The sequence below is a fragment of the Tachyglossus aculeatus genome, chromosome 5 (assembly GCF_015852505.1).
Source record: "Tachyglossus aculeatus isolate mTacAcu1 chromosome 5, mTacAcu1.pri, whole genome shotgun sequence".
Lineage (NCBI taxonomy): Eukaryota > Metazoa > Chordata > Mammalia > Monotremata > Tachyglossidae > Tachyglossus > Tachyglossus aculeatus.
Genome location: NC_052070.1, coordinates 59,337,280 through 59,365,026, shown reverse-complemented (window position 1 = coordinate 59,365,026; position 27,747 = coordinate 59,337,280). Strand labels below are relative to the sequence as shown.

The 27,747-nt window shown below is 51.0% G+C and overlaps 3 protein-coding genes across 3 annotated transcripts in view; all 3 read left to right on the top strand.

Moving 5' to 3' along the window:
* LOC119928668 (1-phosphatidylinositol 4,5-bisphosphate phosphodiesterase eta-2-like) overlaps nt 1-1,320 on the top strand; it is a 129,508-nt gene extending 128,188 nt beyond the window's left edge. The window contains exons 24-25 of the mRNA XM_038747137.1: nt 378-406; nt 1,256-1,320. Of these exons, the coding sequence (XP_038603065.1) occupies nt 378-388 (11 nt within the window). The 3' untranslated portion in view covers nt 389-406; nt 1,256-1,320. The remainder of the gene's footprint in view (nt 1-377; nt 407-1,255) is intronic.
* Nucleotides 388-3,555, top strand: LOC119928792 (1-phosphatidylinositol 4,5-bisphosphate phosphodiesterase eta-2-like). The gene is made up of 2 exons (XM_038747308.1): nt 388-406; nt 1,256-3,555. The coding sequence occupies exons 1-2, from the start codon at nt 388-390 to the stop codon at nt 2,608-2,610; spliced, it is 1,374 nt and encodes a 457-aa protein (XP_038603236.1). The 3' UTR covers nt 2,611-3,555.
* On the top strand, nt 2,610-27,704 carry LOC119928791 (probable glutamate receptor). Its single transcript, XM_038747307.1, is given in 11 exon segments — nt 2,610-2,647; nt 2,756-2,902; nt 15,451-15,649; nt 16,925-17,148; nt 19,150-19,261; nt 21,433-21,472; nt 21,475-21,560; nt 21,678-21,745; nt 23,324-23,547; nt 25,391-25,638; nt 27,561-27,704. Coding segments are annotated over 11 exon segments (1,530 nt in total).
* Nucleotides 27,705-27,747: the final 43 nt, after the last annotated feature.

Sequence of the window (27,747 nt, the reverse complement as noted above, 5' to 3'; positions counted from 1 at the left end):
ACAGATGAGGGAACTGAGGCCCAGAGAAGTGAAGTGACTTACCCAAAGTCACCCAGCTGACAAGTGGCGGAGCCGGGATTAGAACCCATGACCTCCGACTCCCAAGCCCGGGCTCTTTCCACTGAGTCACTTAAGTGCAATTGAGGTGACGCAGGAGGGAGGGGGAGCTGAGGAAAAAGGAGGCTTAGTCTGGGAAGGCCTCTTGGAGGAAGTGCACCTTCAGTAGGGCTTTGAAGAGGGAAAAAGGGATTGTTGCCCCTTCCCTCCCTCTCCTCTCTCCCCCAGCCCCTTCCCCACTCCCACCCCCGGGCTGGCCCTAAACTAACGGTGTTTTCCTCTGTTCTGCCCCTTCCACGCGCACCCCGTCCCCTCCGTAGTTAAGCAATGATGGACCAGGAAGCGGCAGGTAATTGTCCCTGCGCCGGGGCCAAACTGAGGCCTGTCGGGGTGTAACTTCCACATCCGGGGGTCTTCATCAGCATGTGGGTCTGGGGGACCTAGGGAGGGGGCGTGAGGGCGTTGGTATTTTGGCATTGGGGTTGATATATCCTTTAGACTGTGAGCCCACTGTTGGGAGGGACTGTCTCTATACGTTGCCAATTTGTACTTCCCAAGCGCTTAGTACAGTGCTCTGCACACAGTAAGCGCTCAATAAATACGATTGATGATGATGATGATGATGGTATGTACCTGGCTGGCCGTTGAGAAAGTGGACTACTGTGATTTCAAATTTCCTTCCTTTTTGGACCCCTCCCCAATCCTCCCCTCTCTGTCTTACCACCCCCAAGAGTGGCTCTCTCAGGGTCTGGACACAGAAGGGGGGCACTGTCACCCCCCGACCCCGGATTCGAGTTTGCCCGTGGTTTCTTGCTGGGTTGCCCCCTTGTAGTATCCTGAGCTGGGGAGGGGGTGGTAGCCTGGGCGAGTCCTGGCTCGCCTGTTCGTGCTGCTCCTCTGCTCCTGCCCGGGGACCCTGGAGTTCTCGATGTCTCAGGGAGCCCTGCAAGAAGCCGGTGACCCCCAACTCCCAGTTGCCGTGCCCCCTGCAGAGCCCCAGTCGCCCTGTGGGGAGAACCCCTCTCCCCAAGCCCCCGCCAGAGAGAAGGAAGCACAGTGTGGCTGGGGAGGCCCGCTTGGGCCTCCGCTCTGGCCTCGACTTCGCATCCCGGCGGGAGGAATCTGCCAACCGCCTTGCCTGGCACGGCATCCTCCTCCCTCGCCAGCTGCTTGATGCTAGCCTTTTCTCCCCATGCAGATGCCCGCCGGTTCTCCATGCACAAGTCCGTCACCTCCCTGTGCAGCCTGGAGACCATCACGGAGGAGCCGGCCTCCTCTCAGGACCGGCCGGACCCACAGGAGCCGGCGCCCCTGCCTCCCGCCGGACACCGGCCGGAGGGATGCGGACCCCTTCCCGGACCTGGAATGGGCAGAGCCGGACCTGGGCCGGAGGGCTGGACGGGACCCCCAACCGCCCAACGGGAGGAGAAGGGCCCGGAGGCCGGCCTCTCCTCGGGGCCCGGCCGGGGCTGGACCGGGGGAAGGGGTGGCCCGGGGGCTGACCCCCGGCCTTCAGAGGTCATCCAGGCCCGCCGGCCCCCCGCCCCGCAGGTCAGGAGGGCCAAGAGTGAGGGCCAGGTGACCTGTGACCCCTCGCTGGCCGCCGCCATCCATTACTCGGACGTCACGGGCTGTGACCGCCTCTGGTGCAAGCTGGACCCCGCCAGCCCCCGCGACAGCCTGTCCTCGTCGTCCAGCATGTCCTCCAACGACACCGTCATCGACCTCTCGCTGCCCAACCTGACCCGCCGCAGCCTGCCGTGCCTCGGCCCGGGCCACGAGCCCCCAGACGGTCCCCCCGGACGGAGGGCCCCCCCGAGGCCCCTCTCGGCCACGGCGGAAGGACAACAGGACCCGCCGCCGGTCACCAAGAGCAAGTCCAATCCCAACCTGAGGTCCGCAGAGCCGCCCCCGGCCCCTGCCCCTCCGCGGAGACCCTCGTGGGGCCGCCTTTACCTGCAGGGACTCCACGGGGCCTGGTCCCTTTCTGGCCCCGCCGTCCAGCCCCCCAAGTCCAAGAGCCTGGGCGACCTGACGTCGGACGACTTTGTGCCGAGGCCCAGCGGCGTGGGCCGCGGCGTGCTGCGCAGCGTGGGCCGTGGCTTGGGCCCGCGCCCGGCCCGACGGCAGGACCGGCTGACGGAGCAGCTGCGGAGGCTCACGGCCTTCCAGACGGCAGGAGACATCACCTCGCCCACCAGCCTGGACCCGGCCGGGGACGTGGAGGAGGTGATGGAGGAGAAAGAGGAGGAGGAGGAGGAAGGGGCAGCGGGGCCAGGCGTCCCCTTCCTCCGCCGGTCCTCGTCCCGCAGCCAGAGCCGGGTCCGCTCCATTGCCCAGAGGGCTCGCCAGGCCCAGGAGCGCCAACGCCGACAGCGCCTCAATGGAGGCCATGGAGCCCTCCTGGAGGAACGGGGCAACCCAGAGGGGGCTTGTTCTGTGTCCCGGGGGGTCTGCGCCGACCTGGGCCTCACCGGCCACTTTGCCTCCCTGCCCAAGTCCTCTCTGGGCCTCACTCGGGACTCGGACGACCCCTTCATATGGAAACTCTGATGTCTCGGCTGGCTTGCCCAGGGGGCAAACCCGGGGTGTGGGGGAAGGGGCCGGGCCTCTGTTCTGCGCTTCTCCTCACTCCTGGACTTGATGTCCAGGGCGCATTCCCCCCGCCCCTTAGCCACCTCTGCGCCCTCCACATTAGGACAGAGATCTCTTGCAGGATCTCTGAGGGGGTGGGAGGCGGGCAGCTGGAGATCCCTTCTGGCCTGCACGCCAAGACCGATCCTCCCCTGGCCCCATGCCTCTCTGAGAGCCGGCCAGACCCCTCCGAGAGGCTGAAAGCCTCCAAGTAGGCTCCAGTCTCTCTACCCTGCTCTCCCAGTGGGGTCTTCCCTCCCAGCAGCCGGGTGGCCCTTGGGACCCCGGCTTCCAAGCCCCCCACCCTCACCGGGCCATGCGCTTCTCCAGAAATGGGGCGGCCTGTCGGGACCGACTCCCGGCCTAGCTCAACCTCCGGCCGGCGGGGACAGAATAAGGGCGACCTTCCCTGTCTGGCCAAGTCCAGCCTCCTTGGGGTCGACCTTCCCTCCCTCCTTTCCCCGTCCCCAACCCCGGACTTCTCTTTGCACTGCCACGCCAGCTGACCCGTCCGGATTTTCCTGCTCGGGTGCCGTTTTTAGATGAACGTCTGTGGAATGAATCGCGATAATCGATACCTGTCCGTTTTATAACCTTCGTTTTTATCCCCTATGTTCGTCCCTTACAGGAGTCGCCCACTGGGATGGGTGGACGCTCTATTGTGTGTCTTTTTCGGGGGGAGGGGGATGTTTATTGAGATGTCATAAAAGCCACTGTAGTTTTGGAACTATCCCGCTGTCCCTTGTAGTCCGTCCCCTTTGGCTGGTTTGGTTTCTCTTTGTAAGACACCCCCTCCCTGTCCGGAGATATTTTAAAGCCTGTTTGTAAACTGTCTAACGCTTCTCCAATAAAAGTACTCGAAGTTTCGGCTAGCGGACAGTTTAGAGTCTGGATAGTGGGGGCCGCAGGCAGGGCTGTGCAGAGGGAAGGAGTCAGGATTTGGGGAGGGGGGTGCGCTTTCCAGCAGTTTGGTTGTTCTCTGGTCTGGATAGAGATCAGATATGAGCTTCGGCAGCTGTGGCTTTGTGGCTTTGCCCTCACAATCGGGCACCAGCCAGTTGTGGGCAGGGATTGTCTCTCTTTATCGCTGTATTGTACTTTCCAAGAGTTTAGTACAGTCCTCTGCACACAGTAAGCGCTCAATAAATACAGCTGAATGGAAGAATGAACCTAGTGGGGCGTTGGGCCCCATTGACCCATATCTGGGAATCCCTAGGGGCATTGGCTCCTATTAGCCGATATTTGGGAACCCCGGGGGTCACTGGCCCATATCTGGGAACCCCGAGGTCAGCAGAGAGCAGGGCACAGTGAGCGAACTGGCATTAGAGGAGGGAAGTGTGAGAGTTGGGATGCAGTAGGAGATCAGAGCATGAGGTAATAATAATAATTATAATTATGGTATTTGTTAAGCGCTTACTCTGTGTCCAGCACTATTCTAAGCTCTGGGGTAAATACAAGGTAATCAGGTTGACCCATGTGGGGCTCACAGTCTCAATCCCCGTTTGACAGATGAGGTAACTGAGGCACAGAGAAGTGAAGTGACTTGCCCAAGGGCACACAAGCAGACAATAATAATAATAATAGTAATGATGGCATTTGTTAAGCGCTTACTGTGTGCAGAGCACTGTTCTAAGCGCTGGGGGGGATACAAGGTGATCAAGTTGTCCTACTTAGGGCTCACAGTCTTAATCCCCATTTTACAGATGAGGGAACTGAGGCTCAGAGAAGTGAAGTGACTTGCCCAAGGTCACACAGCAGACAGGTGGGGGAGCTGGGATTAGAACCCATAACCTCCGACTCTCAAGCCCGGGCTCTTGAAGCTAAGCTATGCAGAATGGGGCAAGTGGATCGTGTGCTTTAAGTCGACGGTAAGAGGTTTCTGTTTGATGCGGAAGTGGTAAGGTGGCCATTGGAGGTTCTTGAGGAGTGAAGGGAAGCAGCATGGCTCAGTGGAAAGATCATGGGTTTTGGAATCTGAGGTCATGGGTTCGAATCCCGACTCCACTACATGTCGGCTGTGTGACCTTGGGCAAGTCACTTAACTTCTCGGAGCCTCAGTTACCTCATCTGTAAAATGGAGATGATGACTGTGAGCCCCTCATGGGACAATCTGATCACCTTGTTTCCCCCCCAGTGCTTAGAACAGTGCTTTGCACATAGTAAGTGCTTAACAAATGCCATCATCATCATCAAGAGACTGAATTTTTTTAGAAAAATCCATGTAGCAGAGTGAAGACTGGAGTGGAGTGGGAGAGACAGGAGGCAGGGAGGTCAGCAAAGAGGCCCATATCTGGGAGCCCCAGGGGACACTGGCCCCCCATTGTCTCACAGCTGTGAACCTGGCGGGTCAATGGCCCCCATTGCCTCAGCTGGGAACCCTGTGAGCTCGTTGTGGCCAGGTTATGTGTCTGATGTTCTGGTGTACTCTCTCAAGCGCTTAGTACAGTGCTTTGCACACAGTAAGCACTCAAGAAATATGATTGACTAAATGAATGGATGAACATGAGGGTCGCTGGAGTACGGGGCTGGGAGTCAGAAGGTCATGGGTTCTAATCCCTCCTCCGTCACTTGTCTGCTGTGTGACCATGGGCAAGTCATTTCACTTTTCTGTGCCTCAGTTACCTCATCTGTAAAATGGGGATTGAGACTGTGAGCCCCACATGGGACAGGGACTGCGTCCACTTCAATTTGCTTGTATCCACCCCGGCACTTGGTAAAGTGCCTGGCACAAAGTAAGCACTTAACAAATACCATTATTGTTATTATTATTATTATTATTATTATTATTATTATTTATTATTATTATCATCATCATCTGGGAACCCAGGGGGCACTGGCCCCTATTGGTCAATATCTGGGAACCTGAGGCTGGCTCTACTGTAGACTGTAGATGCTCTACCCCGCTGCACTGCCAAGTCGAGAATGGAGAGAAGACAGAGATTTGGATTGTCCATCCCTAACCTGGGTCTAATGTTCTGGGGGAGAAGGGGACGGGAGGGTGGGTGTATTTGCCTGTGTACGTATCTGCCCACAGTTTGACTCAACCCTAAATTGATAACTCTAAGTCTAACCATCCTCGGGAAGACTCCTTCCCTAAAGATTTTCAGAGGAATTTCTCCTTTTTCCTCTTCCCCTCCCGCTCTCCCTCTTCCTCATCTCTCTCCTCTTTCCTCCCCCCGACCCCCTCCTGGCTTTCCCTTTCTTCCCTTCCCCCTCCTTTCCTTCTCCCCCTCATCTCCCCTCTTGCCCCTTCATCTCCCCTTTCCCTTTCTCAATCCCCTCCCCTCTGTCCCTCTTCTTTCACTCTCCAGGACTCATCCTTCTCTTCCGCTCCTATCTTCCTTGCCCCCTCTTGCCCCTTCATCTCCCCTTTCCCTTTCTCAATCCCCTCCCCTCTGTCCCTCTTCTTTCACTCTCCGGGACTCATCCTTGTCTTCCTCTCCTATCTTCCTTGCCCCCTCTCCCCCCCCCACCCCAGGGTTGCTGAATTTAGGGATCTCCCCCTCCCTGCCCCATGAGGGTTCAGTCCCGAGTGGTTCTACCCTGAACTGGGGACCACTAATCTCTTCCCTCCCATCTCCGGAAAAGGCAGCTAGGAAACGCTCCCTGCGTCAGATACTCAGTCACTCAATTCATTGTCATATTTATTAAGTGCTTACTGTGTGCAGAGCACTGGACTAAGCGCTTGGAAAGTACAATTCGGCAACAGAGACAATCCCTACCCAACAACGGGCTCACACTCTAGAAACACTCAATTACCCTCCTACCTCACCCCGCTGCCCTCCTGCTAGTCAGTAAATTGTATTTACTGAGCGATTACTGTGGGCAGAATGCTTTACTAAGTGCTTGGGAGAGGACAGTAGAACAATCGACAGACGCATTTCCTGCCCGCAATGAGCTTACAGTCCTAATACAATCCAGCCGGCACACTTTGCTTCTCTAATGCCATCCTACTCATTATTATTATTATGGCATCTGCTAAGCGCTCACTATGTGCCAAGCATTGTTCTAAGAGCTGATCACTGTTCTAAGCACTGAACACCGTACTTATTGTACCTTGATCTCGTCTATCTCACCGCCGACCTCTCGCCCACGTTTCTGCCCCTGGCCTGGAACGCCCCCCCTCCTCATATTAGATGGTCACCTCCAAGAAGCCTTCCCTGACTAAACCCTCATTTCCTTTTCTCCCACTCCCTTCTGCTTCACCCTGATTTGCTCCCTTTACTCATCCCCCCACAACCCCTCAGCCCCACAACACTAAAGTATATATCTGTAATTTATTTATTTCGTGGCTTAGCGAAAAAGAGCGCGAGCTTGGGAGTCAGAGGATGTGGATTCTAATCCCGACTCCGCCATTTGCTGTGTGACCTTGGGCAAATCGCTTAACTTCTCTGTGCCTCAGTTACCTCATCTATAAAATGGGGATTAAGACTGGGAGCCCCACATGGGACAACCTGATTACCTTGTATCTACCCCAGTGCTTAAAACGGTGCTTGGCACATAGTAAACGCTTAACAAATACCATCATTATTATTCCAGCGCTTGGCACATAGTAAGCACTTAACAAATACCAACATTATTATTTATATCAGTGCCTGTCTCTCCTCTAGACTGTAAGCCTGTTGTGGGCCAGGAACATGTCTGTTATATTCATTCAATTGTATTTATTGAGCACTTACTGTGTGCAGAGCACTGTACTAAGCGCTTGGGAAGTACAAATTGGCAACGTATAGAGACGGTCCCTACCCAACAATGGGCTCACAGTTTAGAAGGGGAGACAGACAACAAAACAAGTAGACAGGTGTCAATACCATCAGAATAAATAGAATTATTAGAATTAATAATTATACATGATTAATAAAATAGAGTAATAAATATGGAACATTGTTATTTTGCACTCTCCTAAGCGCTTTGTACAGTGCTCTGTACTGTAAAATGGGGATTCAAAACCTGTTCTCTCTCCTACTCAGACTGTGAGCTCCATGAGGGACAGGGATCCTCATCATCATCATCAATCGTATTTATTGAGCGCTTACTGTGTGCAGAGCACTGTACTAAGCTCTTGGGAAGTACAAGTTGGCAACAAGTTGGGATGGGTCCGGCCTAGTTAAACTGTACCTCCCCCAGGGGTTAGAATAGCGCTTTAGTAAGTAAGCGCTTAACAAATATCATAAAAACAGTAAGCACTCAATAAGCACGATTGATTGATTGATAGCCTCATCCTAACCCACCCCCTCACCATCAATCAATCAATCGTATTTATTGAGCGCTTACCGTGTGCAGAGCACTGGACTAAGCGCTTGGGAAGTACAAGTTGGCAACATATAAAGTGGTTGGCAGGTGGCATAGTGATGGGAGGAGCTGGGGAGCGTTGTACTGAGCGAGCGTTGTACTGGGAGAGCTTTCTACTGGGAGGCCGCCTGAGACAAGGCGCTGAGCCTTCAACCTCCTGACATCGCATTCCCCCCGACTGCCTGTTGTGGGCCAGGAACATGTCTGTTATATTCATTCAGTTGTATCTATTGAGCGCTTACTGTGTGCAGAGCACTGTACTAAGCGCTTGGGAAGTACAAGAGAAAATTATTGGGAGATACGTTCCCTGTCCACAGCAGGCTTCCAATCTGCCGTCTCATCATCATCATCACCATCAATCGTATTTATTGAGCGCTTACTATGTGCAGAGCACTGTACTAAGCGCTTGGGAAGTACAAATTGGCAACACATAGAGACAGTCCCTACCCAACAGTGGGCTCACAGTCTAAAAGGGGGAGACAGAGAACAAAACCAAACGTACCAACAAAATAAAATAAATAGGATAGATATGTACAAGTAAAATAAATAAATAAATAAATAGAGTAATAAATATGTACAAACATATATACATATATATCACTAGCCGAGGGGCCCGCAGAGCCCCTCTGTAGTACACGGGCTGCCCCCATTCAATCAATCGATCAGTCAAGGGTATTTATTGAGCGTTTACTGTGTGCAGAGCACTGTACTGAGCACTCGGAGAGCACAAGAGAAAACTATTAGTAGATCCGTTCCCTGTCCACAGCAAGCTTCCAATCTGCCGTCTCATCACTAGCCGAGGGGCCCGCCCTGTTTGTAACCAATCAATCGATCAATCAGTGGTATTTATTAATAATAATAATAATGATGGCATTTGGTAAGCGCTTACTATGTGCAGAGCACTGTTCTAAGCGCTGGGGGGGGATACAAGGTGATTAAGTTGTCCCACGTGGGGCTCACAGTCTTAATCTCCATTTTACAGATGAGGTAACTGAGGCTCAGAGAAGTTAAGTGACTTGCCCAAGGTCACACAGGGCTTACTGTGTGTAGAGCATTGTGCTAAGCGCTTGGGAAAGGGTACTACAACAGAGTTGGTAGACACAAGGAGTTTACAGTCTGTTCAGGGTCTGGACACAGTCTGGGAGCAAACTCCGGATGTGTAAGTAGCATGGCATGGGAGGCTAGAGCACGGGCCTGGGAGTAGGACGGTCATGGGTTCTAATCCCGGTTCTGCCACCTGTCTGCTGTGTGACCTTGGGCAATTCACTTCACTTCTCTGGGCCTCAGTTCCCTCATCTGTAAAATGGGGATTAAGAGCACGGGCTTTGGAGTCGGAGGCTGTGGGTTCAGATCTCGACCCTGTCAATTGTCAGCGCTTAATAGAGAAGCAGCGTGGCTCAGTGGAAAGAGCACGGGCTTTGGAGTCAGAGGTCATGGGTTCAAATCCCAGCTCTGCCGATTGTCAGCTGTGTGAGTTTGGGCAAGTCACTTAACTTCTCTGGGCCTCAGTTACCTCATCTGTAAAATGGGGATTAAGACTGTGAGCCCCCTGTGGGACAACCTGCTCACCTTGTAACCTCCCCAGCGCTTAGAACAGTGCTTTGCACATAGTAAGCGCTTAATAAATGCTATCATTATTATTATTATTATTATTATTAATAAATGTCATTAAAAAAATGGGGCTCGCAATCAGAGGGGGAGGGGGAGGGGAGAAGCAGCATGGACTAGTGGTTAGAGTACGGACCTGAGAGTCAATCAATCAATCAATCAATTGTATTTATCGAGCACTTACTGTGTGCAGAGCACTGTACTAAGCGCTTGGGAAGAACAAGTTGGCAACATATGGAGACAGTCCCTACCCAACAGTGGGCTCACAGTCTAGAAGGGGGAGACAGACAACAAAACCAAAACATACTAACAAAATAAAATAAATAGAATGGATATGTACAAGTAAATAAATAAATAAATAAATAGAGTAATAAATATGTACAAACATACATATATACAGGTGCTGTGGGGAAGGGAAGGAGGTAAAATGGGGGCATGGAGAGGGGGACGAGGGGGAGAGGAAGGAAGGGGCTCAGTCTGGGAAGGCCTCCTGGAGGAGGTGAGCTCTCAGTGGGGCCTTGAAGGGAGGAAGAGAGCGAATTCACTGAGGCCCAGAGACAAGACACATTCCCTGCCTTCAATATCCAGGGGAGTGTGTGGGTGTGGGGGGGAAGGCTGAATCCCAGGGGACAACTGGGACCCTCTAAGACTTCACAACTGGACCCTTAGAAACCCCTCTTCCCCCTGCCCAGCGTCCCACGTTCCCGTAAAAGCAGCTGCTGTTGCCCCAATACAGCAGAATATTGGGGTGACTTTCCAGGCTTCCTGCTGCCGGGGCATCGCTTCATGCCTCTGCTGCCCCTCGGTCCTCATTCAGTACTGTTGTGGACACTTGTGTCTGTGTGCACATGTGTATACGTGTGTGTGTGTGTGTGTGTGCGTGTGTGCGTGCGTGCCTGTTTCTCTGGGCGCATCTATGTTTTGGAGTGTAAGTGCACCTGTCCTTCTGGTCGTTTGTGTGTTTTTGTGAGCGTATGCTTGAGTGTGAGTGTGTGTGTGTGTGTGTGCGCGCCTGTCTGTTTCTCTGGGCGCATCCGTGTTTTCGAGTGTAAGTGCACCTGTCCTTCTGGTCGTTTGTGTGTTTTTGTGAGCGTATGCTTGAGTGTGTGTGTGTGTGTGTGCGCGCGCACCTGTCTGTTTCTCTGGGCGCATCCGTGTTTTCGAGTGTAAGTGAACCTGTCCTTCTGGCCGTTTGTGTGTTTTTGTGAGCGTATGCTTGAGTGTGTGTGTGTGTGTGTGTGTGTGTGTGTGTGTGCACGCCTGTCTGTTTCTCTGGGTGCATCCGTGTTTTCGAGTGTAAGTGCACCTGTCCTTCTGGTCGTTTGTGTGTTTTTGTGAGCATATGCTTGAGAGAGAGAGAGAGAGAGAGAGAGAGAGAGAGAGAGTGTGTGTGTGTGTATGTGTGCGCACGCCTGTCTGTTTCTTTGGGCGCATCCGTGTTTTCGAGTGTAAGTGCACCTGTCCTTCTGGTCGTTTGTGTGTTTTTGTGAGCGTATGCTTCAGTGTGTGTGTGTGTGTGTGTGTGTGTGTGTGTATACAAGTGTGGGCCGGGACTATCTCTCTCTTCATTTATTCATTCATTCAATCATATTTATTGAGCACTTACTGTGTGCAGAGCACTGTACTAAGCCCTTGGGAAGTCCAAGTCAGCAATGTATAGAGACGGTCCCTACCCAACAGTGGGCTCACAGTCTAGAAGGGGGAGACAGAGACCAAAACAAAACATATTAACAAAATAAAATAAATGGAACAAATATGTACAAATATAATAGAGTAATAAATACGTACAAATATACATATATACAGGGTTTATTGCTGTACTGTACTTTCCAAGCTCATAGCCCTCCTCCAGGAGGCCTTCCCAGACTGAGCCCCCTCCTTCCTCTCCCCCTCGTCCCCCTCTCCACCCCCCCACCTTACCTCCTTCCCTTCCCCACAGCACCTGTATATATGTATAGATGTTTGTACGGATTTATTACTCTATTTATTTTACTTGTACATATCTATTCTATTTATTTTATTTTGTTAATATATTTGGTTTTGTTCTCTGTCTCCCCCTTCTAGACCGTGAGCCCACTGCTGGGTAGGGACCATCTCTATGTGTTGCCAACTTGTGCTTCCCAAGCGCTTAGTACAGTGCTCTGCACACAGTAAGCGCTCAATAAATACGATTGATTGATTACAGTGCTCTGCACACCGTAAGCACTCAACAAATACGATTGAATGAATGAAGTGGCCATGTGTTTGGGCTTGTCTGTCTTTGTACATGTGTGGTGTGTGTGTGTGTGTGTCCTCTTTTCTTTTTAGAGAAGCAGCGTGGTTCAGTGGAAAGAGCCCGGCCTTGGGAGTCAGGGGTCATGGGTTCGAATCCCGGCTCTGCCACATGTCTGCTGTGTGACTTTGGGCAAGTCACGTAACTTCTCGGAGCCTCAGTTCCCTCATCTGTAAAATGGGGAGTAAGACTGTGAGCCCCGTGTGGGACAACCTAATCACCTTGTATCCCCCCCAGCGCTTAGAACAGTGCTTTGCACATAGTAAGCGCTTAACAAATGCCATTATTATTATTATTATTATTTTTAGTCCTATGTGTGTGTATGAGAACATCTGCTGAGCCCCTTCTCCCAGACGTTACCTTCCCTTCTGCCTCCTTCTCCAGCTGTCCCTCCACCCTAGATCACCACCTCTACCTACCTCCTCTCCAGCTCCGAGCTTCTGGACACAGACTGCCCGTCACTTAAACCCCGACGTAGGGCCACCACCCCCGGGAAGCCTTCCCAGATTGACCCTGCCTCCCCTGCCCGGGGGTCAGTATCCGTGGAAGACCCTGGGAGCTCCTTGGGGACAGGGGCACCGCTGGGTGGGGTGGATAACCTGGTCCATTCATTCATTCATTCAATCGTATTTATTGAGCGTTTCTGGGTGCAGAGCACTGGACTAAGTGCTTGGGAAGGACAAGTTGGCAACAATCAATCAATCGCATTTATTGAGCACTTACTGTGTGCAGAGCACTGTACTAAGCGCTTGGGAAGTACAAGTTGGCAACATATAGAGACGGTCCCTACCCAACAGTGGGCTCACAGACATAGAGACAGTCCATCCCCCCCCTGCCTTACCTCCTTCCCTTCCCCAGAGCACCTGTATATATGTTTGTACGTATTTATTACTCTATTTACTTTACTTGTACATATCTATTCTATTTTTTTTTATTTTGTTAATATGTTTCGTTTTGTTCTCTGTCTCCCCCTTCTAGACTGTGAGCCTACTGTTGGGTAGGGACCGTCTCTATATGTTGCCAACTTGTACTTCCCAAGCGCTTAGTACAGTGCTCTGCACACAGTAAGCACTCAATAAATACGATTGATTGATTGATAGAAGGGGGAAATGATAATGATGTTTTTGGTTCATTCATTCATTCACTCGTATTTATTGAGCGCTTCCTGTGTGCAGAGCACCGTACTAAGCGCTTGGGAAGGACAAGTTGGCAACATCTAGAGACGGTCCCTACCCAACAACAGGCTCCCGGGCTAGAAGGGGGAAATGATAATGATGTTTTTGGTTCATTCATTCATTCATTTGTATTTATTGAGCGCTTCCTGTGTGCAGAGCACTGGACTAAGTGCTTGGGAAGGACAAGTTGGCAACACATAGAGACAGTCCCTACCCAACAACGGGCTCACAGGCTAGAAGGGGGAAATGATAATGATGTTTTTGGTTCATTCATTCATTCAATCGTATTTATTGAGTGCTTCCTGTTTGCAGAGCACTGGACTAAGTGCTTGGGAAGGACAAGTTGGCAACACATAGAGACGGTCCCTACCCAACAACAGGCTCACAGTCTAGAGGGCTCACAGTCTAAATATCATCATCATCATCACCATCATTAGTAGTAGTAGTAGCAGTCATAGTAATAGTAGTAATAATAATAATTTTGGTATTTGTTAAGCGCTACTATGTGCAAAGCACTGTTCTAAGCGCTGGTGGGGGAGACAAGGTAATCAGGTTGTCCCAGGTGGGGCTCACAATCTTCATCCCCATTTTACAGATGAGGGAACTGAGGCACAGAGAAATGAAGTAACTTGCCCAAAGTCATACAGCTGACAAGCGGCGGAGCCGGAATTTGAACCCATGACCTCTGACTCCCACGCTACGGAGCCACGCTGCTTCTCTAAGTTATTCAGGTTGGACACAGTCAGTCAGTTGTATTTATTGAGCACCTACTGTGTGCATAGAACTGTACTAAGAGCTTGGGAGAGTACAATATAACAATCCACTGACACACTCCCTCCCTGGAACAAGCCTACAGTCTAGAGGAATACACACACATTAATATAAATAAATTAGAGATACGTACATAAGTGCTTAAGGGGTGTGGGGGGGTGAATAAAGGGAGGAAGTCAGGGTGACGCTGAAGGATGTGGGAGGCGAAGAAAGGAGGGCTTGGTTAGGGAAGGCCTGTTGGAGAAGATATGCCTTGAATATGGCTTTGAAGAGGTGGAGAGTCAGTCAGATTGGAGGAGGGAGGACGTTTCAGGCCAGAGGCAGGACGGGGGTGAGAGTTTGGCAGTGAGATGGACTAGACTGAAGTAGAGTGAGAAGGTTAACGTTAGTGGAGAGAAGAGTTTGGGCTGGGTTGTAGTAGGAGAATAGTGAAGTGAGGTAGGAGGGGGCAAAGTGATGGAGTGCCTTAAAGCCAGTGGTGAGGAGATTCTGTTGGAGCAGTTGTGATTGTAGTGATAGTAATGGTGGCAGCCTTGTCTCATCTTATGTTGTAGCAGTAGTAGTTGCAATACCATCAGCACTAGTAGGTAATAATAATAATAATGGTATTTGTGAAGTGCTTACTATGTGCAAAACACTGTTCTAAGCGCTGGGATAGATACGAGGTGATCAGGTTGTCCCACGTGGGGCTCACTGTCTTAGTCCCCATTTTACAGTTGAGATCACTGAGGTCCAGAGACTTATAATAATAATGATGGCATTTACTAAGCGCTTACTACGTGCAAAGCACTGTTCTAAGCCCTGGGGAGGTTACAAGGAGATCAGGTGGTCCCACGGGGGGCTCACAGTCTTAATCCCCATTTTACAGGTGAGGTAACTGAGGCCCAGAGAAGTGAAGTGACTTGCCCAAAGTCACACAGCTGACAATTGGCAGAGCTGGGATTCAAACCCATGACCCCTGACTCCAAAGCCCCTGCTCTTTCCATTGAGCCACGCTGCTTCCCTAAGTTAGGTGACTTGCCCAAATTTACACAGCTGACAAGTGGTGGAGCCGGCATTCGAACCCATGACCTCCAAAGCCCGGCCTCTTTCCTCTAAGGCATGCTGCTTCTCTAATAGATAATTAATAGATAATTATCTAATAGATAATTGCTTCTCTAATTAATAGTAACAATAGCAGTATCCAGCGCCTAGTATAGTGCCTGGCACGAAGTAAGTGCTTAACAAATACCATTATTACCAGCGTGGCTCAGTGGAAAGAGCACGGGCTTGGGAGTCAGAGGTCATGGGTTCCAATCCCGGCCCCGCCAACTGTCAGCTGTGTGACTTTGGGCAAGTCATTTCACTTCTCTGTGCCTCAGTTCCGTCATCTGTAAAATGGGGATTAAGACGGTGAGCCCCCCGCCGGACAACCCGGTTACCTTGTATGTACCCCAGTGCTTAAAACAGTGCTTGGCACATAGTAAGCACTGAACAAATGCCAGCGTTATTATTATCCTTCTCATGGCCCTGGCTCAGTTTCCTTCCTGGAACCATGTATCCCTATGCCTGATCCAGAAGCACCCATTCCCTCCCACCCCCCACTCCGTGGTTATGGGGAGCTGGGGGGAGGAAGGAAAGGCTGGGGTGCAGTGTCCCCAGTGCCAGAGTGCACCCCTTCATGATATCCCAAGGAGCAGAGCTGCAGGGCTTCCTCGTGGACTTGGTGGTTCAGCTGTTGGCACTGCTGCACTTCGACCCTCGGCTGCAGCTGGTCTGGGATGGCCAGTACGGGAAGCCCGGGACCAACGGACGCTGGACCGGCCTCACTGGGGAGCTGCTAGCAGCAGGTGAGACAGAGGTCCCTGGGCCCTCGAGGAACAGAGTGCTCTGCAAGGATCGCCCGATTCATTCATTCAATCGTATTTATTGAGCGCTTACTATGTGCAGAGCACTGGACTAAGCGCTTGGGAAGTACAAGTTGGTAACATATAGAGACGGTCCCTACCCAACGGCGGGCTCACAGTCTAGAAGGGGGAGACAGACAACAAAAGCAAACATATTAACAAAATAAAATAGAATAAACATGTACAAATAGAATAGAGTAATAAATACGTACATACATATATACAGATGCTGTGGGGAGGGGAAGGAGGTAAGGCGGGGGGAGGGGGAGGGGGAGGAGGGGGAAAGGAAGGAGGGGGCTCAGTGTGGGAAGGCCTCCTGGAGGAGGTGAGCTCTCAGTAGGGCTTTGAATGGAGGATGAGAGCTAGATTGGCAGATGTGCGGAGGGAGGGCATTCCGGGCCAGGGGGATGACGTGGGCTAGGGGGGATGACGGGGGATGAAGTGGCCCCGATGACCCTGACTCCCTTCCTCTCCCCCCCAATGCTCACCTATCGGTATGAGATAATAATGTTGAGGTCATGGGTTCAAATCCCAGCTCCGCCACTTGTCAGCTGTGTGAGTTTGGCCAAGTCACTTCACTTTTCTGTGCCTCAGTTCCCTCATCTGTAAAATGGGGGTGAAGATTGTGAGCCCCACGTGGGACAACCCTGGTTACCTTGTATCCCCCCCAGTGCTTAGAACAGTGCTTGGCACATAGTAAGCACTTTACAAATACCAACATTGTTCTTATTATTAATTGCTTACTATGTGCCAAGCACTGTTCTAAGTGCTGGAGCACTGTTCTAAACAGTGAGATCCAGCCAGGTAAGGGTTCTGTGCCCCCAGGGCCCTGGGAGGGACCCCCACTCTAGGGTGCAATGGTGGGTCTAGGGCTTAGGGTGCAAAAAGGGCTCTGTAAGCCTGCCTGGAGGGTGGGGTGGGGGTGGGGAGTGACCTTCCAGCTTCTCTCTTGCCCTCCTGCCCAAGTCCCAGCAGCCTGTTCAGGCGGCCTTACTCAAAGCCCATTCCTCATTGCTCCCCTCTGCCTGATCCAGGGTGGCTCTTCCAGAGGAGTTGAGGGATGGAAAGCTGGCTTCAGAGTCTGGGGTCTCCAGCTCAGGGAGTATAGGGAAGCAAGGGGGAGTCTGGAGGCCAGAGGAGTGTTTGGCCTACAACCCCAGTCTTCGGGAGTGGGGATTATCCAGTCTGCCCCTGTGACTCCCTCCCTTCCTCTCTCCCTCCACCTCCAGGAGGCCGCGGTGGCCCTAGCCCCATTGATGATGACTGCAGCTCATGGGCAAGTGGTGTCCTTCACCACTCCCTTCCTGTACACTGGCACTGGAATCCTGCGCCGGGTGAATTCCAGCCCCCAAAGCGGCTCCTTCTGTCCGCTCAATCCCTTTAGCGGAGAGACATGGGCTGGGATCGTGACCGCCTACCTGCTCACCTGTCCGGGGCTGTTCATCACAGCCAGGTAAAGGCCAAACCCCGCAGGCTCCCCTGCTCCTACTCTCTACCCCTCCTAACTCTGCCCTCTGCATCCCCAACTCCTCCCCAGTGGTGCAGCCTGGACCATCCAAGACCCCTGCCTTTCCCCTCCCCATCCCTGACTCTCCTCTAGTGACCCAGCGGGACCATCCAAAACCCTTGACTCTCCCTTTTCCATCCCTGACTCTCCCCTTAAGTGATTCAATTCAGGCCAGCTGCCATCCCAGACTCTCCTCTCTCGATCCCTGACTGATCCCAGATTGATCTTGTGTCCATGGATCCATCCATCCATCCATCCATCCATCCATTCATCTGACCCCTTGGATCCTGGTAATGATTCCAGTCTGTACAGCTTCCCTTGGAAATAAATTTCCAGTCTTGGAAGGGCTTGTACCGAGGACACTGACTACTTGTTCTTATCCCTGAGGGCCAAAAAAAAAAGGAATGGTCTTATATTACAACTCTGGAGATTGTGAATCGGCAGAAGAAAGACAGGTTAGGTTTTGAAGCACTCAAGTCTTTGTTTCTGGAGGCCTTTATGGAGGGGAGTGGGGTCTACTTGGGTAGAGGATGCAACTGAGTTCTAGTTCCAATTCTACTTGTGTTATGCTGGATGGCCTCCGGGAAGTGGCTGGACCTTTCTAGGCTCTCAATTAATAATAATAATGATAATAATAATAATGGCACTTATTAAGCACTTACTATGTGCAAAGCACTGTTCTAAGCGCTGGGGAGGTTACAAGGTGATCAGGTTGTCCCACAGTCTTCATCCCCATTTTTCATTTGAGGTAACTGAGGCCCAGAGAAGTTAAGTGACTTGCCCAAAGTCACACAGCTGACAATTGGCAGAGCCGAAATTTGAACCCATGACCTCTGACTCCAAAGCCCGGGCTCTTTCCACTGAGCCACCCTGCTTCTCTAATCAATCATATTTATTAAGTGCTTACTGCATGCAGAGCACTGAACTAAGCACTTGGAAAAGTACAATATAATAATGCAACAGACACATTCCCAGCCCACAACAAGCTTACAGTCTAGAAGGGACATTAATATAAATACATTAGTTTATGTACATAAGTATTGGGGTTGAGGGTGGGGGGGGAAGAAAGGAATAAATCAGGGCAACACAGAAAAGAATGGGAGAAAAGGAATTGAGGGTTTAGTCAGGGAAGACCTTTTGGAGGAGCTGTGTCTTCAATAAGGCTTTTAATTCGGGCGAGAGTAATTGTCTGCTGGTTATGAAGAAGGAGGTCATTACAAGCCAGAAGCAGGATGTCAGTGAGAGGTTGGTGGCGAGATAGGTGAGATTGAAGAACAGTGAGTAGGTTGGCAATAAGGGAGTGTAGTATATAGGCTGGGTTGTAGTAGAAAAGAAGCCAGGTGAAGAAGGAGGGGTCAAAGTAGAGTGCTTTAAAGCCGATGGTGAGGAGTTTCGGTTTGATGCGGAGGTGGTTCGGCAATCGCTGGAGGTTACTGAGGTGTGGGGAAACACGACCTGAATGTTTTTGTAGAAAAATGATCCGGGCAGCAGAGTGAAGTAAGGGCAGGAGTGGGGAGAGACGGGAGGCAGGGAGGTCATCAAGGGGGCTGGTACAGTAATCAAGGCAGGATAGGATGAGTGCTTGGATTAACGTGGTAGTAGTTTGGATGGAGAGGAAAGGGCAGATTTTAGCGATGCTGTGAAGATTGAACCGCCAGAATTCATAATCTGTAACCTGTGGATGTTGGTGCCTGCCTCCTATCACCTCTTCTCTAGGGGTGTGGTGAGTGGGGTCAAAGCTCTTTGAAGGACAGGTGTGGGAAGGACCTGGGGGAGAAGCTCTGTGGGCTGTTGACAAGTGGAAAAACCAAGACACCAGAAGAGCGAGAGCTGACCATCCAACCCCGGAAAGGCTGATTTCTGGACCTGGACCTGAGATTTTTCTGTGGGAGAAGGACGGAGGGAAGACCCTCAGAGTCACCCCCTCTTCCTCCCTTGCTTCCACAGGCTGAGCCCCAGTGAGTTGGCGAGACCCCACAGAGGCCAGCAGAATCCGTCCTTCCTGGACAGTCCGTGTAACAGGGCTGGAGCCTTCGCCCTGCAAGGTGAGGCACTCCGGGTTTCCATTCATTCATTCATTCAGTCGGATTTATTGACTACTTACTGTGTGGAGAGCACTGCACTAAGCACTTGGAAAGTACAATTTGGCAACAGAGACAATTCCTACCCAAAAATGGGCTCACAGTCTAGAAGGGGGGAGACAGACAACAAAACAAAACAAGTACACAGGCATCAATAGCATCAATATAAATAAATAGAATTATAGATATATACACATCATTAATAAAATAGAATAACAAAATAATAAATATGTACATATATACGCAAGTACCATGTCAGGTCTCCATGCCAGGGTCTGGTGACTCCCAGGATCCCCCAATTGCCCCTGGAGTCTGTACGGATCAGGGAGCATGGTGGTTCTAACCACAGAAATCAAACTCCGGTCACAGAGCGGGTTGGTTTGTGTGCCACTCCCTGAGACAACCCTTGAAGATTTCAATCTGGTTGGGGTTAAATCAATCAACCAATCAATCAATCAATCGTATTTATTGAGCGCTTACTGTGTGCAGAGCACTGTACTAAGCGCTTGGGAAGTACAAGTTGGCAACATATAAAGACAGTCCCTACCCAACAGCGGGCTCACAGTCTAAAAGGGGGAGACAGAGAACAAAACCAAACATACTAACAAAATAAAATAAGTAGAATAGGTATGTACAAGTAAAATAAATAAATAAATAGAGTAATAAATATGTACAAACATATATACATATATACAGGTGCTGTGGGGAAGGGAAGGAGGTAAGATGGGGGGATGGAGAGGGGACGAGGGGGAGAGGAAGGAAGGGGCTCAGTTAAAATCATCCAGTCACATCCCAACCCTAACACTAATCCCCTCTCCCAAAATACTACTTCTATAATTGGTCTTGGCGATATTCAGGTGCCCCTCCCAATCAGTTAATCTCCCCAGACCCTTGGACAAAGAGTTCCTCAGAAACTCTCTCACGCTGGGGAAAAGCCAAACAAGACAGAGCCACTTCTGGTTCCATCAATCAATCCATCATATTTATTGAACACTTACTGTGCGCTAAGCACTGTACTAAGTGCTTGGGAGTGTACAACAGAGTTGGTAGACTCATTCCCTGCCCACAACTAGCTCACAGTCTAGAAGAGGAGACAGACATTAATATAAATAAATACATTATGGATGTTTACATAGGTGTTGGGGGGCTGGGGGCGGAGGTGGTGAATACAGGGAGGAAATCGGGGTGAAGCAGAAGGGAGTGGGAGAAGAGGAAAGGAGGGCTTAGCGAAGGCCTCTAGGAATGTGCCTTCAACAGGGCTTTGAAGGTGGAAAGAGTAATTGTCTCTCAGATATGAAGAGGGAGGACCTTCCAGGCCGGAGGCAAGAGATGGGCCAGAGGTCAGCGGTAAGATAAATGAGAACACCAGGCACCTCTGATCCATTTTTCCTTGGGCTTGGGCCAGTGCTTGTTTTCAGGAGAGGCTTACAGCCTGGTGGCTCAGTCTCGGTCTGAAGACCCCTCTGGCATTTAAAAAAAAATTAGGAAATGGGTCTCGATTTGCCTCTTTCTATCAGTCCTGATATCCAGGGACCTTTTCCCTGGGAAAATGGACTGATTAACCCAGAGAAAGGTAATGGAGAAGAGTAGTGGAGAAGGGAAATGGACTTCTCCACGATTCTCTGGAGTTCAGAGGACCTGGCTGTGTGAAGTTGGGCGAGTCATTTAATTGTCTTGTGCCTCAGTTTCCCCATCTGTAAATGGGGGATTCAAAACCTGCTGTCCCTTAGACTGTGAGCCCCAGGTGGGACAGAGACTGTGTCCGACCTGATAATCTTGTATCCACCCCAGTGCTTATCACAGTGGTTGGTATCAAGTAGGCACTTATAAGATACCCCCACGATTACGATTCTTCCTGCTCCATCACTCCCCACCCTGTGAGAAGCAGCATGGCTTAGCGGGTAGATCACGGGCTTGGGAGTCTGAAGGACTTGTCTGCTCCGTGACATTGGCCGAGTCACTTCACTTCTCTGGGCCTCAGTTACCTCATCTGTAAAATGGGGATTAAGACTGTGAGCCCCATGTGGGACAGGAACTGTGTCCATCCTGATTAGCTTGTATCTACCCCAGCGCTCAGAATAGTGTTTGGCCCATAGTAAGCACTTAATAAATACCACCATTATTATTACTACTGCCCAGATATCCCTAGCCCCAGCCCAAGGCCATGTCCACGCTACTTGTGGCCACCACCGGTCCGTGCTGTCGGTGTATGCGGCCAGCCTGTCTGCTTTGCTGTGCTTCCCGGTCGAGCAATGTCCGGTCAACTCCTTTGAATCAATCGTATTTATTGAGCGCTTACTGTGTGCAGAGCACTGTACTAAGCGCTTGGGAAGTACAAGTTGGCAACATATAGAGACAGTCCCTACCCAACAGTGGGCTCACAGTCTAGAAGACCTGGTCAGGCAGAGGGCCATGGAGTTCGGCACCATCAACGGCTCCTCCACGCATCAATTCTTCCAGGTGTGGAGGCTCTGGCCGCCGCTTAAAAGTGGTGGGGAATGTCAGTTTATTGTTGTACTGTACTTTCCCAGGTGCTTAGTATGGTGCTCTGCACACAGTAAGGGCTCAAAGCAGTGTGGCTCAGTGGAAAGAGCCCGGGCTTTGGAGTCAGTGGTCATGGGTTCAAATCCCGGCTCCACCAATTGTCAGCCGTGTGACTTTGGGCAAGTCGCCTAACTTCTCTGTGCCTCAGTTGCCTCATCTGGAAAATAGGGATTGATTGTGAGCCCCCCGTGGGACAACCTGATTACCTTGTAACCTCCCTAGCACTTAGAACAGTGCTTTGCACATAGTAAGCACTTAATGCCATCATTATTAAATACGACTGACTGAAAGAATGCCTAAACTCTGTGCTTGTCCAAGGCAGCAGGATCGGTGCACGTGTCAGGTCAGAGGAGAGGGGAGGAGTCAGTCAGTCAGTCAATCGTATTTATTGAGCACTTCAATTCAATCGTATATATTGAGTGCTTACTGTGTGTAGAGCACTGTACTAAGTGCTTGGAAGAGAACACCATAGCAATTTAACAGACACAGTTCCTGCCCACAACAAACTTACAGACTAGAAGGGGAGACAGAGATGAATACACATAAATAAATGACAGATATGTACATAAGTGCTGTGGGGCCAGGGTCGGGGGAGATGAATAAAGAGAGCAAGTCAGGGCGACACACAAGGGAGTGGGAGAAGAGGGAAGGAGGGCTAAGTCAGGGAAGGCCTCTTGGAAGAGATGTGCCTTCAATGAGGCTTTGAAGGGGGGGGAGAATAATTGACAGATAGGAGGAGGGGGGTCATCCAGAGGCAGGATGTGGGCGAGAGGACCAGTGAGGAGGTTAACATGAGAGGAGCCAAGTGTGCAGGCTGAGTTGTACTGGATAGGGACCGTCTCTATATGTTGCCAACTTGTTCTTCCCAAGAACTTAGTACAGTGCTCTGCACACAGTAAGCGCTCAATAAATACGATTGAATGAATTAATGAGGTAAGAGGGGGCAAGATGATTGAGAGCAAAGTGAGGAGGGGTGTGTATGATCCAAGCTTAAGGCACGCTAAGTTCCCAGTCCCTGATTCTCCCCATTCCCACCATCCTCCTGCCCCTCTTCCCACAGCATCTCTGCCCTCTGCCATGTTTTCCCATCGCCGTCCTGGGCCCGGCACTTCTGTCTTTCAGCGCTCCCTGCTCCATCCAACTCCTTGGTTGCTGTCACCCTTTTCTCTCCTCAGCACTCCAGTTCCCTGCCCTTTTTGCGGCCCTGCTCCCCTAATTCCCGCCCCCCTCTTCCTGCAGCACCTTCAGCCTGGTGTAGGAGTCGAGCTGGACTTTCCCACACCCCCTACCCCCTGGATTCAGGAGGCCGTGGGCCCAGGCAGCTAGAAGAGTCGGTTCAGACTTAAGAGGGCAGCCCATAGTCTCGCGCCGTCCAAAACGGGGTCTCCGGAGAGTGTAGCAAGCCTCCGGCCTCCAGCTTCCAGACTCCAATCTTTGTCTCAGGGGGCCGGAAGGAGAACGCTGGACTTGTTTTCTCTCTCTCTCCAGACATACAGATCCGCGGACCCTCTCCACAGGATGGTCCTGGAGCGCATGGAGCGCCAGCAGGGCCGGGCCCTGGTCAGCTCGCAGGAGGAGGGTGTTGAGCGAGTACTGAGTTCAAATTGCGCACTCATCGGGGAGACCGTCTCCTTGGACCTGGCGGCAGCCAGACACCGCAGCCTGGTTCGGCTCCCTGATGTCACTGACCTGCGGGGGATCAGCCTTTTCACCACCAAAGGTCAAGTTTTCAGGGGCTAGCTCAGACACCCCCTGGGGTTGGGTGGGGGATTGGGGGCTCAAAAGGTCATGGGGGGCGAGCTGCCAATGTTTCTGTGGGGATTGGGGGGGGTGAAGGGAGTCAGGAGACTGTTCAGGGAGCGGGGAGGTCAGGGGACGAGGGGGTTCAGAAAGTCAGAGGGGTCAAGGGGTCCAGGGGGTTCACCCACAGGAGCCAGAAAAACCAATCCATCCTTCAACATTTCAGTCTGGAGACTTTGGGGCTGTGGACACCTGATTATTTTGAATCTACCCCGGTGCTTAGTAAAGTGCCTGGCACGTAGTAAGTGCTTAATGAATAGCTTTAAAAAAATGAATAGTTGATTAATGTACTCTCCCAAGCACATAGAACAGTGCTCTGCACATAGTAGGCGCTCAATAAATACTTTTGACACCCAGGTGAAACATTCACCCACAAATACAGATTCTTACACGCACTTGCTGTTTCTTCATCATCATCATCATCAATCGTATTTATTGAGCACTTACTGTGTGCAGAGCACTGTACTAAGCACTTGGGAAGTACAAGTTGGCAACATATAGAGACAGTCCCTACCCAACAGTGGGCTCACAGTCTAAAAGTCACACACATACAGAGATTAACACACACAAGTATGGATTCATACACACACCCACCGGTTCAGGAACATATACAGATACATTCACTCTCTCACATGTACAGATTTACACACAATTTTCTCCAACATTAGAAGCTGTCCATTTTTGCCCATTATAAACTCCCTAGCTGGTTCTAGCCCAGAAAATTCCCTAAACCCAGACGTCTGAAGTACAATTCAGCCAAACCAACCAACCAGATTATTCAGGTCAAAAAAACAGCCATCCTACCACTCCACAATGATCCGGTGACCGCATCACTTAGGATCTTACTTGTTTTTAGGGGCCTGTTGAATGTTTCAGGTAAAGGGGCTGTTTCTTGTTTGTGTACAGTGCCTTTGTAGGTGTTGCTTTAATTCTCCTCTCCGTGCTGTTTCCTGATAATCAATCAATCAATCAATTTACTGAGCACTTACTGTGTGTATAGCACTATACTAACCTCTAGGAAGACTACAGTATAACAGAGCTGGAAGGCACGTCTCCTACCCACAAGGAGCTTATAGTATACAGGGAGTTTGGTTGTTTGCTGTGCTCCTGTAAGTTTTTAAGTTCTCCATTCTGCTGTTTCTTCTTCGAGTTTGCTGGGCTTATAGTGTAGAAGGAGTTTGGTAGTTTGCTGTGTTCCTGTAATTTTTAAGTTCTCTATTTTGCTGTTTCTTGTTCGAGTTTCCTGGGCCCCTGTAAGTGTTGCCTGACTTTGCTATGGGCAATGATTGACTTTTAATAATAATAGCAATCATAATAATCATAATTGTGGTATTTGTTAAGCACTTACTATGTGCCAAACACTGTACTAAGCGCTGGGGGGGGGTGGATTCAAGCAAATCGGGTTGGACACAGTCCCTGTCTACATGGGCTCACAGTCTCAATCCCCATTTTACAGATGAGGTAACCGAAGCCCAGAGAAATGACTTACCCAAGTCACACAGCAGACAAGCGCTGAAGCTGGGATTAGAACCCATGACCTACTTTTACTCCTTAGATTTTTACTTCTATTGTACCCTCCCAAGCGCTTAGCACAATGGTCTGTGCTGGGGAGGCGGTCCGTGGATTGACCCACGATTGAAGCGCTTAGTACAGTGCTCTGCACACGGTAAGTGCTCAGTAAATACGATTGAATGAATGATTGAAGCTCTCCTCTTGGCGCCATCTCACTGACATTCCCCCTGCCTCGGTTTCTTTCCTGCCAGGGTCCCCCTGGGCTGAAGAGTTGTCCGCCGCCCTCCTCCAGCTGGACGAGTCCGGGGCTCTGGAAGCCCTGTGGCACGAGTGGTGGGAGCCCAGCTGATCCCCCCAAGAGCCTCCCCACCGGGAGTCCCTGGGCCCACAGAGCCTGGGGCCCGCCTTCCTCATCCTGGCCACGGGCCTGACTCCGGGGCTGGCCGTGGCCATCGGGGAGCTGGCTCTGAAGACCTGTCGGGTGGCCACCCAGCATGAGGTAATCAATCAATCGTATTTACTGAGCACTTACTGTATGCAGAGCACTGTACTAAGCGCTTGGGAAGTACAAGTTGGCAACACATAGAGACAGTCCCTACCCAACAGCGGGCTCACAGTCTAAAAGAGTGGGGGCCTCCCCCCTGGATCTGGGGCAACCCAGGGTGGCCACCGGGCTCGGCCACGGGGCCCAACCACGGTCCCGCCTGCCACCTGACCAGGACCTCTGGGGCTTGGGGGAGAACGGGACCGTAGAACTTGGGATCTAGAGACAGTGTTTCCATCTCAGTCCAGCCTTCCCACTCTGGTCTCGTTCGTTCAATTGTATTTGAGCATTTGGAGAGTACACTACAATAAACAGACAATTCCCACTTACAGTGAGCTTGCAATATAGAGGGTGCTTAATACTAGCTCCCACTATAAGCTTGTTTTGGGCAGGGAATGTGTTTGTTAAATAATGGGGATTAAAACTGTGAGCCCCCCATGGGACAACCTGATCATCTTGTAACCTCTCCAGCGCTTAGAACAGTGCTTTGCACATAGTAAGTGTTTAATAAATGCCATCATTATTATTATTATTACTAACAATAATCATGATAATAATAGTGGTATTTAAGTGCTGACTATGGGCCAGGCACTGTACTAAGCACTGGGATGGATACAAGCAGATCATAGTGGACAGTCCCTGTCCCACATGGGGCTGTAATCCCCATATTACAGAGAAGTGAAGTGACTTGCCCAAGGTCCCCCAGCACACAATTGGCAGAGGCAGGATTAGAACCCATGACCTTCTGACACCCAGGCCCGTACTCTCTCCAATATGCCATGCTGCTTCATGCATACTAGGCCCCTGGGGAACATACAGAATTAGTAAAATCTATAGTCCCTGTTTAGACAAGCTTAGAGGAGACACAGATCGATGCATCTGGCAGGGTGAGGCGGAGAATGTATATGAATAATGGATCCAAGTAAAGAAATCAGCAGAGAATGTATATGAATAATGGATCCAAGTAAATAAATCAGCCGTAAGTGGGCCAAAAGAGGTAGGAGCAGAGCTGGGAGAGCAAGAAAGCCTCATCCTTTCTGTGACATCCAGAAACACAAATGAGCGCCTGGGGAATAATTTGGCAGCTTCCTCCCTAAAGGTGGTCAGGCCTGAGGGGCTTTTCCGAAACTCTTCAAGGTGTGAGGGATGGTGGACTGAAAGCATTTATCCAGCTCGTTGTGGGCAGGGAGTGTGTCTGCTTAGTGTTACATTGCACTCTCCCAAGTGCTTAGCAACGTGGCTCAATGGAAAGAGCCCGGGCTTGGGAGTCGGAAGTCATGGGTTCAAATCCCAGCTCTGACAATTGTCAGCTGGGTGACTTTGGCAAGCCACTTCACTTCTCTGAGCCTCAGTTACCTCATCTGTAAAATGGGGATAAAGACTGTGAGCCCCATGTGGGACAACCTGATCATTTTGTAACCTCCCCAGTGCTTAGAACAGTGCTTTGCACATAGTAAGCACTTAATAAATGCCATTATTACTATTATTATTATTACAACGCTCTCACCCAATACAATTGAATGAATGAATGAAAGGACCTCAGGGCTGTTCTCTGCCTGGTCTAGCCCCCTGGTCCGCCCCATCCAAGGCAGGAGGTGGCGGGGGGGGGGGGGTGGGGGGGTCTGCCGCAGAAACCCCATCTTCACCCACGCCGGTCCTTGCGCCATGGCAGTCTCGCTGAAAATGGGGGAGAGTAGTCCAATCCAGGGAACCCAGGAGCTCGACAGCCCTTGACGTCACCACCTTAGGCCATTTGGGCAGCCCAACGTGGGACATCACCTGGGCGTGGGGGGAAAAACTTGTTTTAATTTCAGCACTGGGCAATAGTACCAAGAAAGCCTCTTTTGGGGTGTACACCCCCACCCCCCCGACTTCAGAGGTGCCCATCACTGCAAAAAAGGCTGTGCAGATTACAGTTGCCCGAGAGACAGGACCTGAACATAGCAGACAAAATTGGAAGCGAAGACAAGGATAACGAGACATTCGATCGTTGGCCTGTTTCCCTAGCGCTCTCCGTGTGAAGGCTCATTTCCAGTGGAATGTTTTCACGTCGGGGGGTATGCC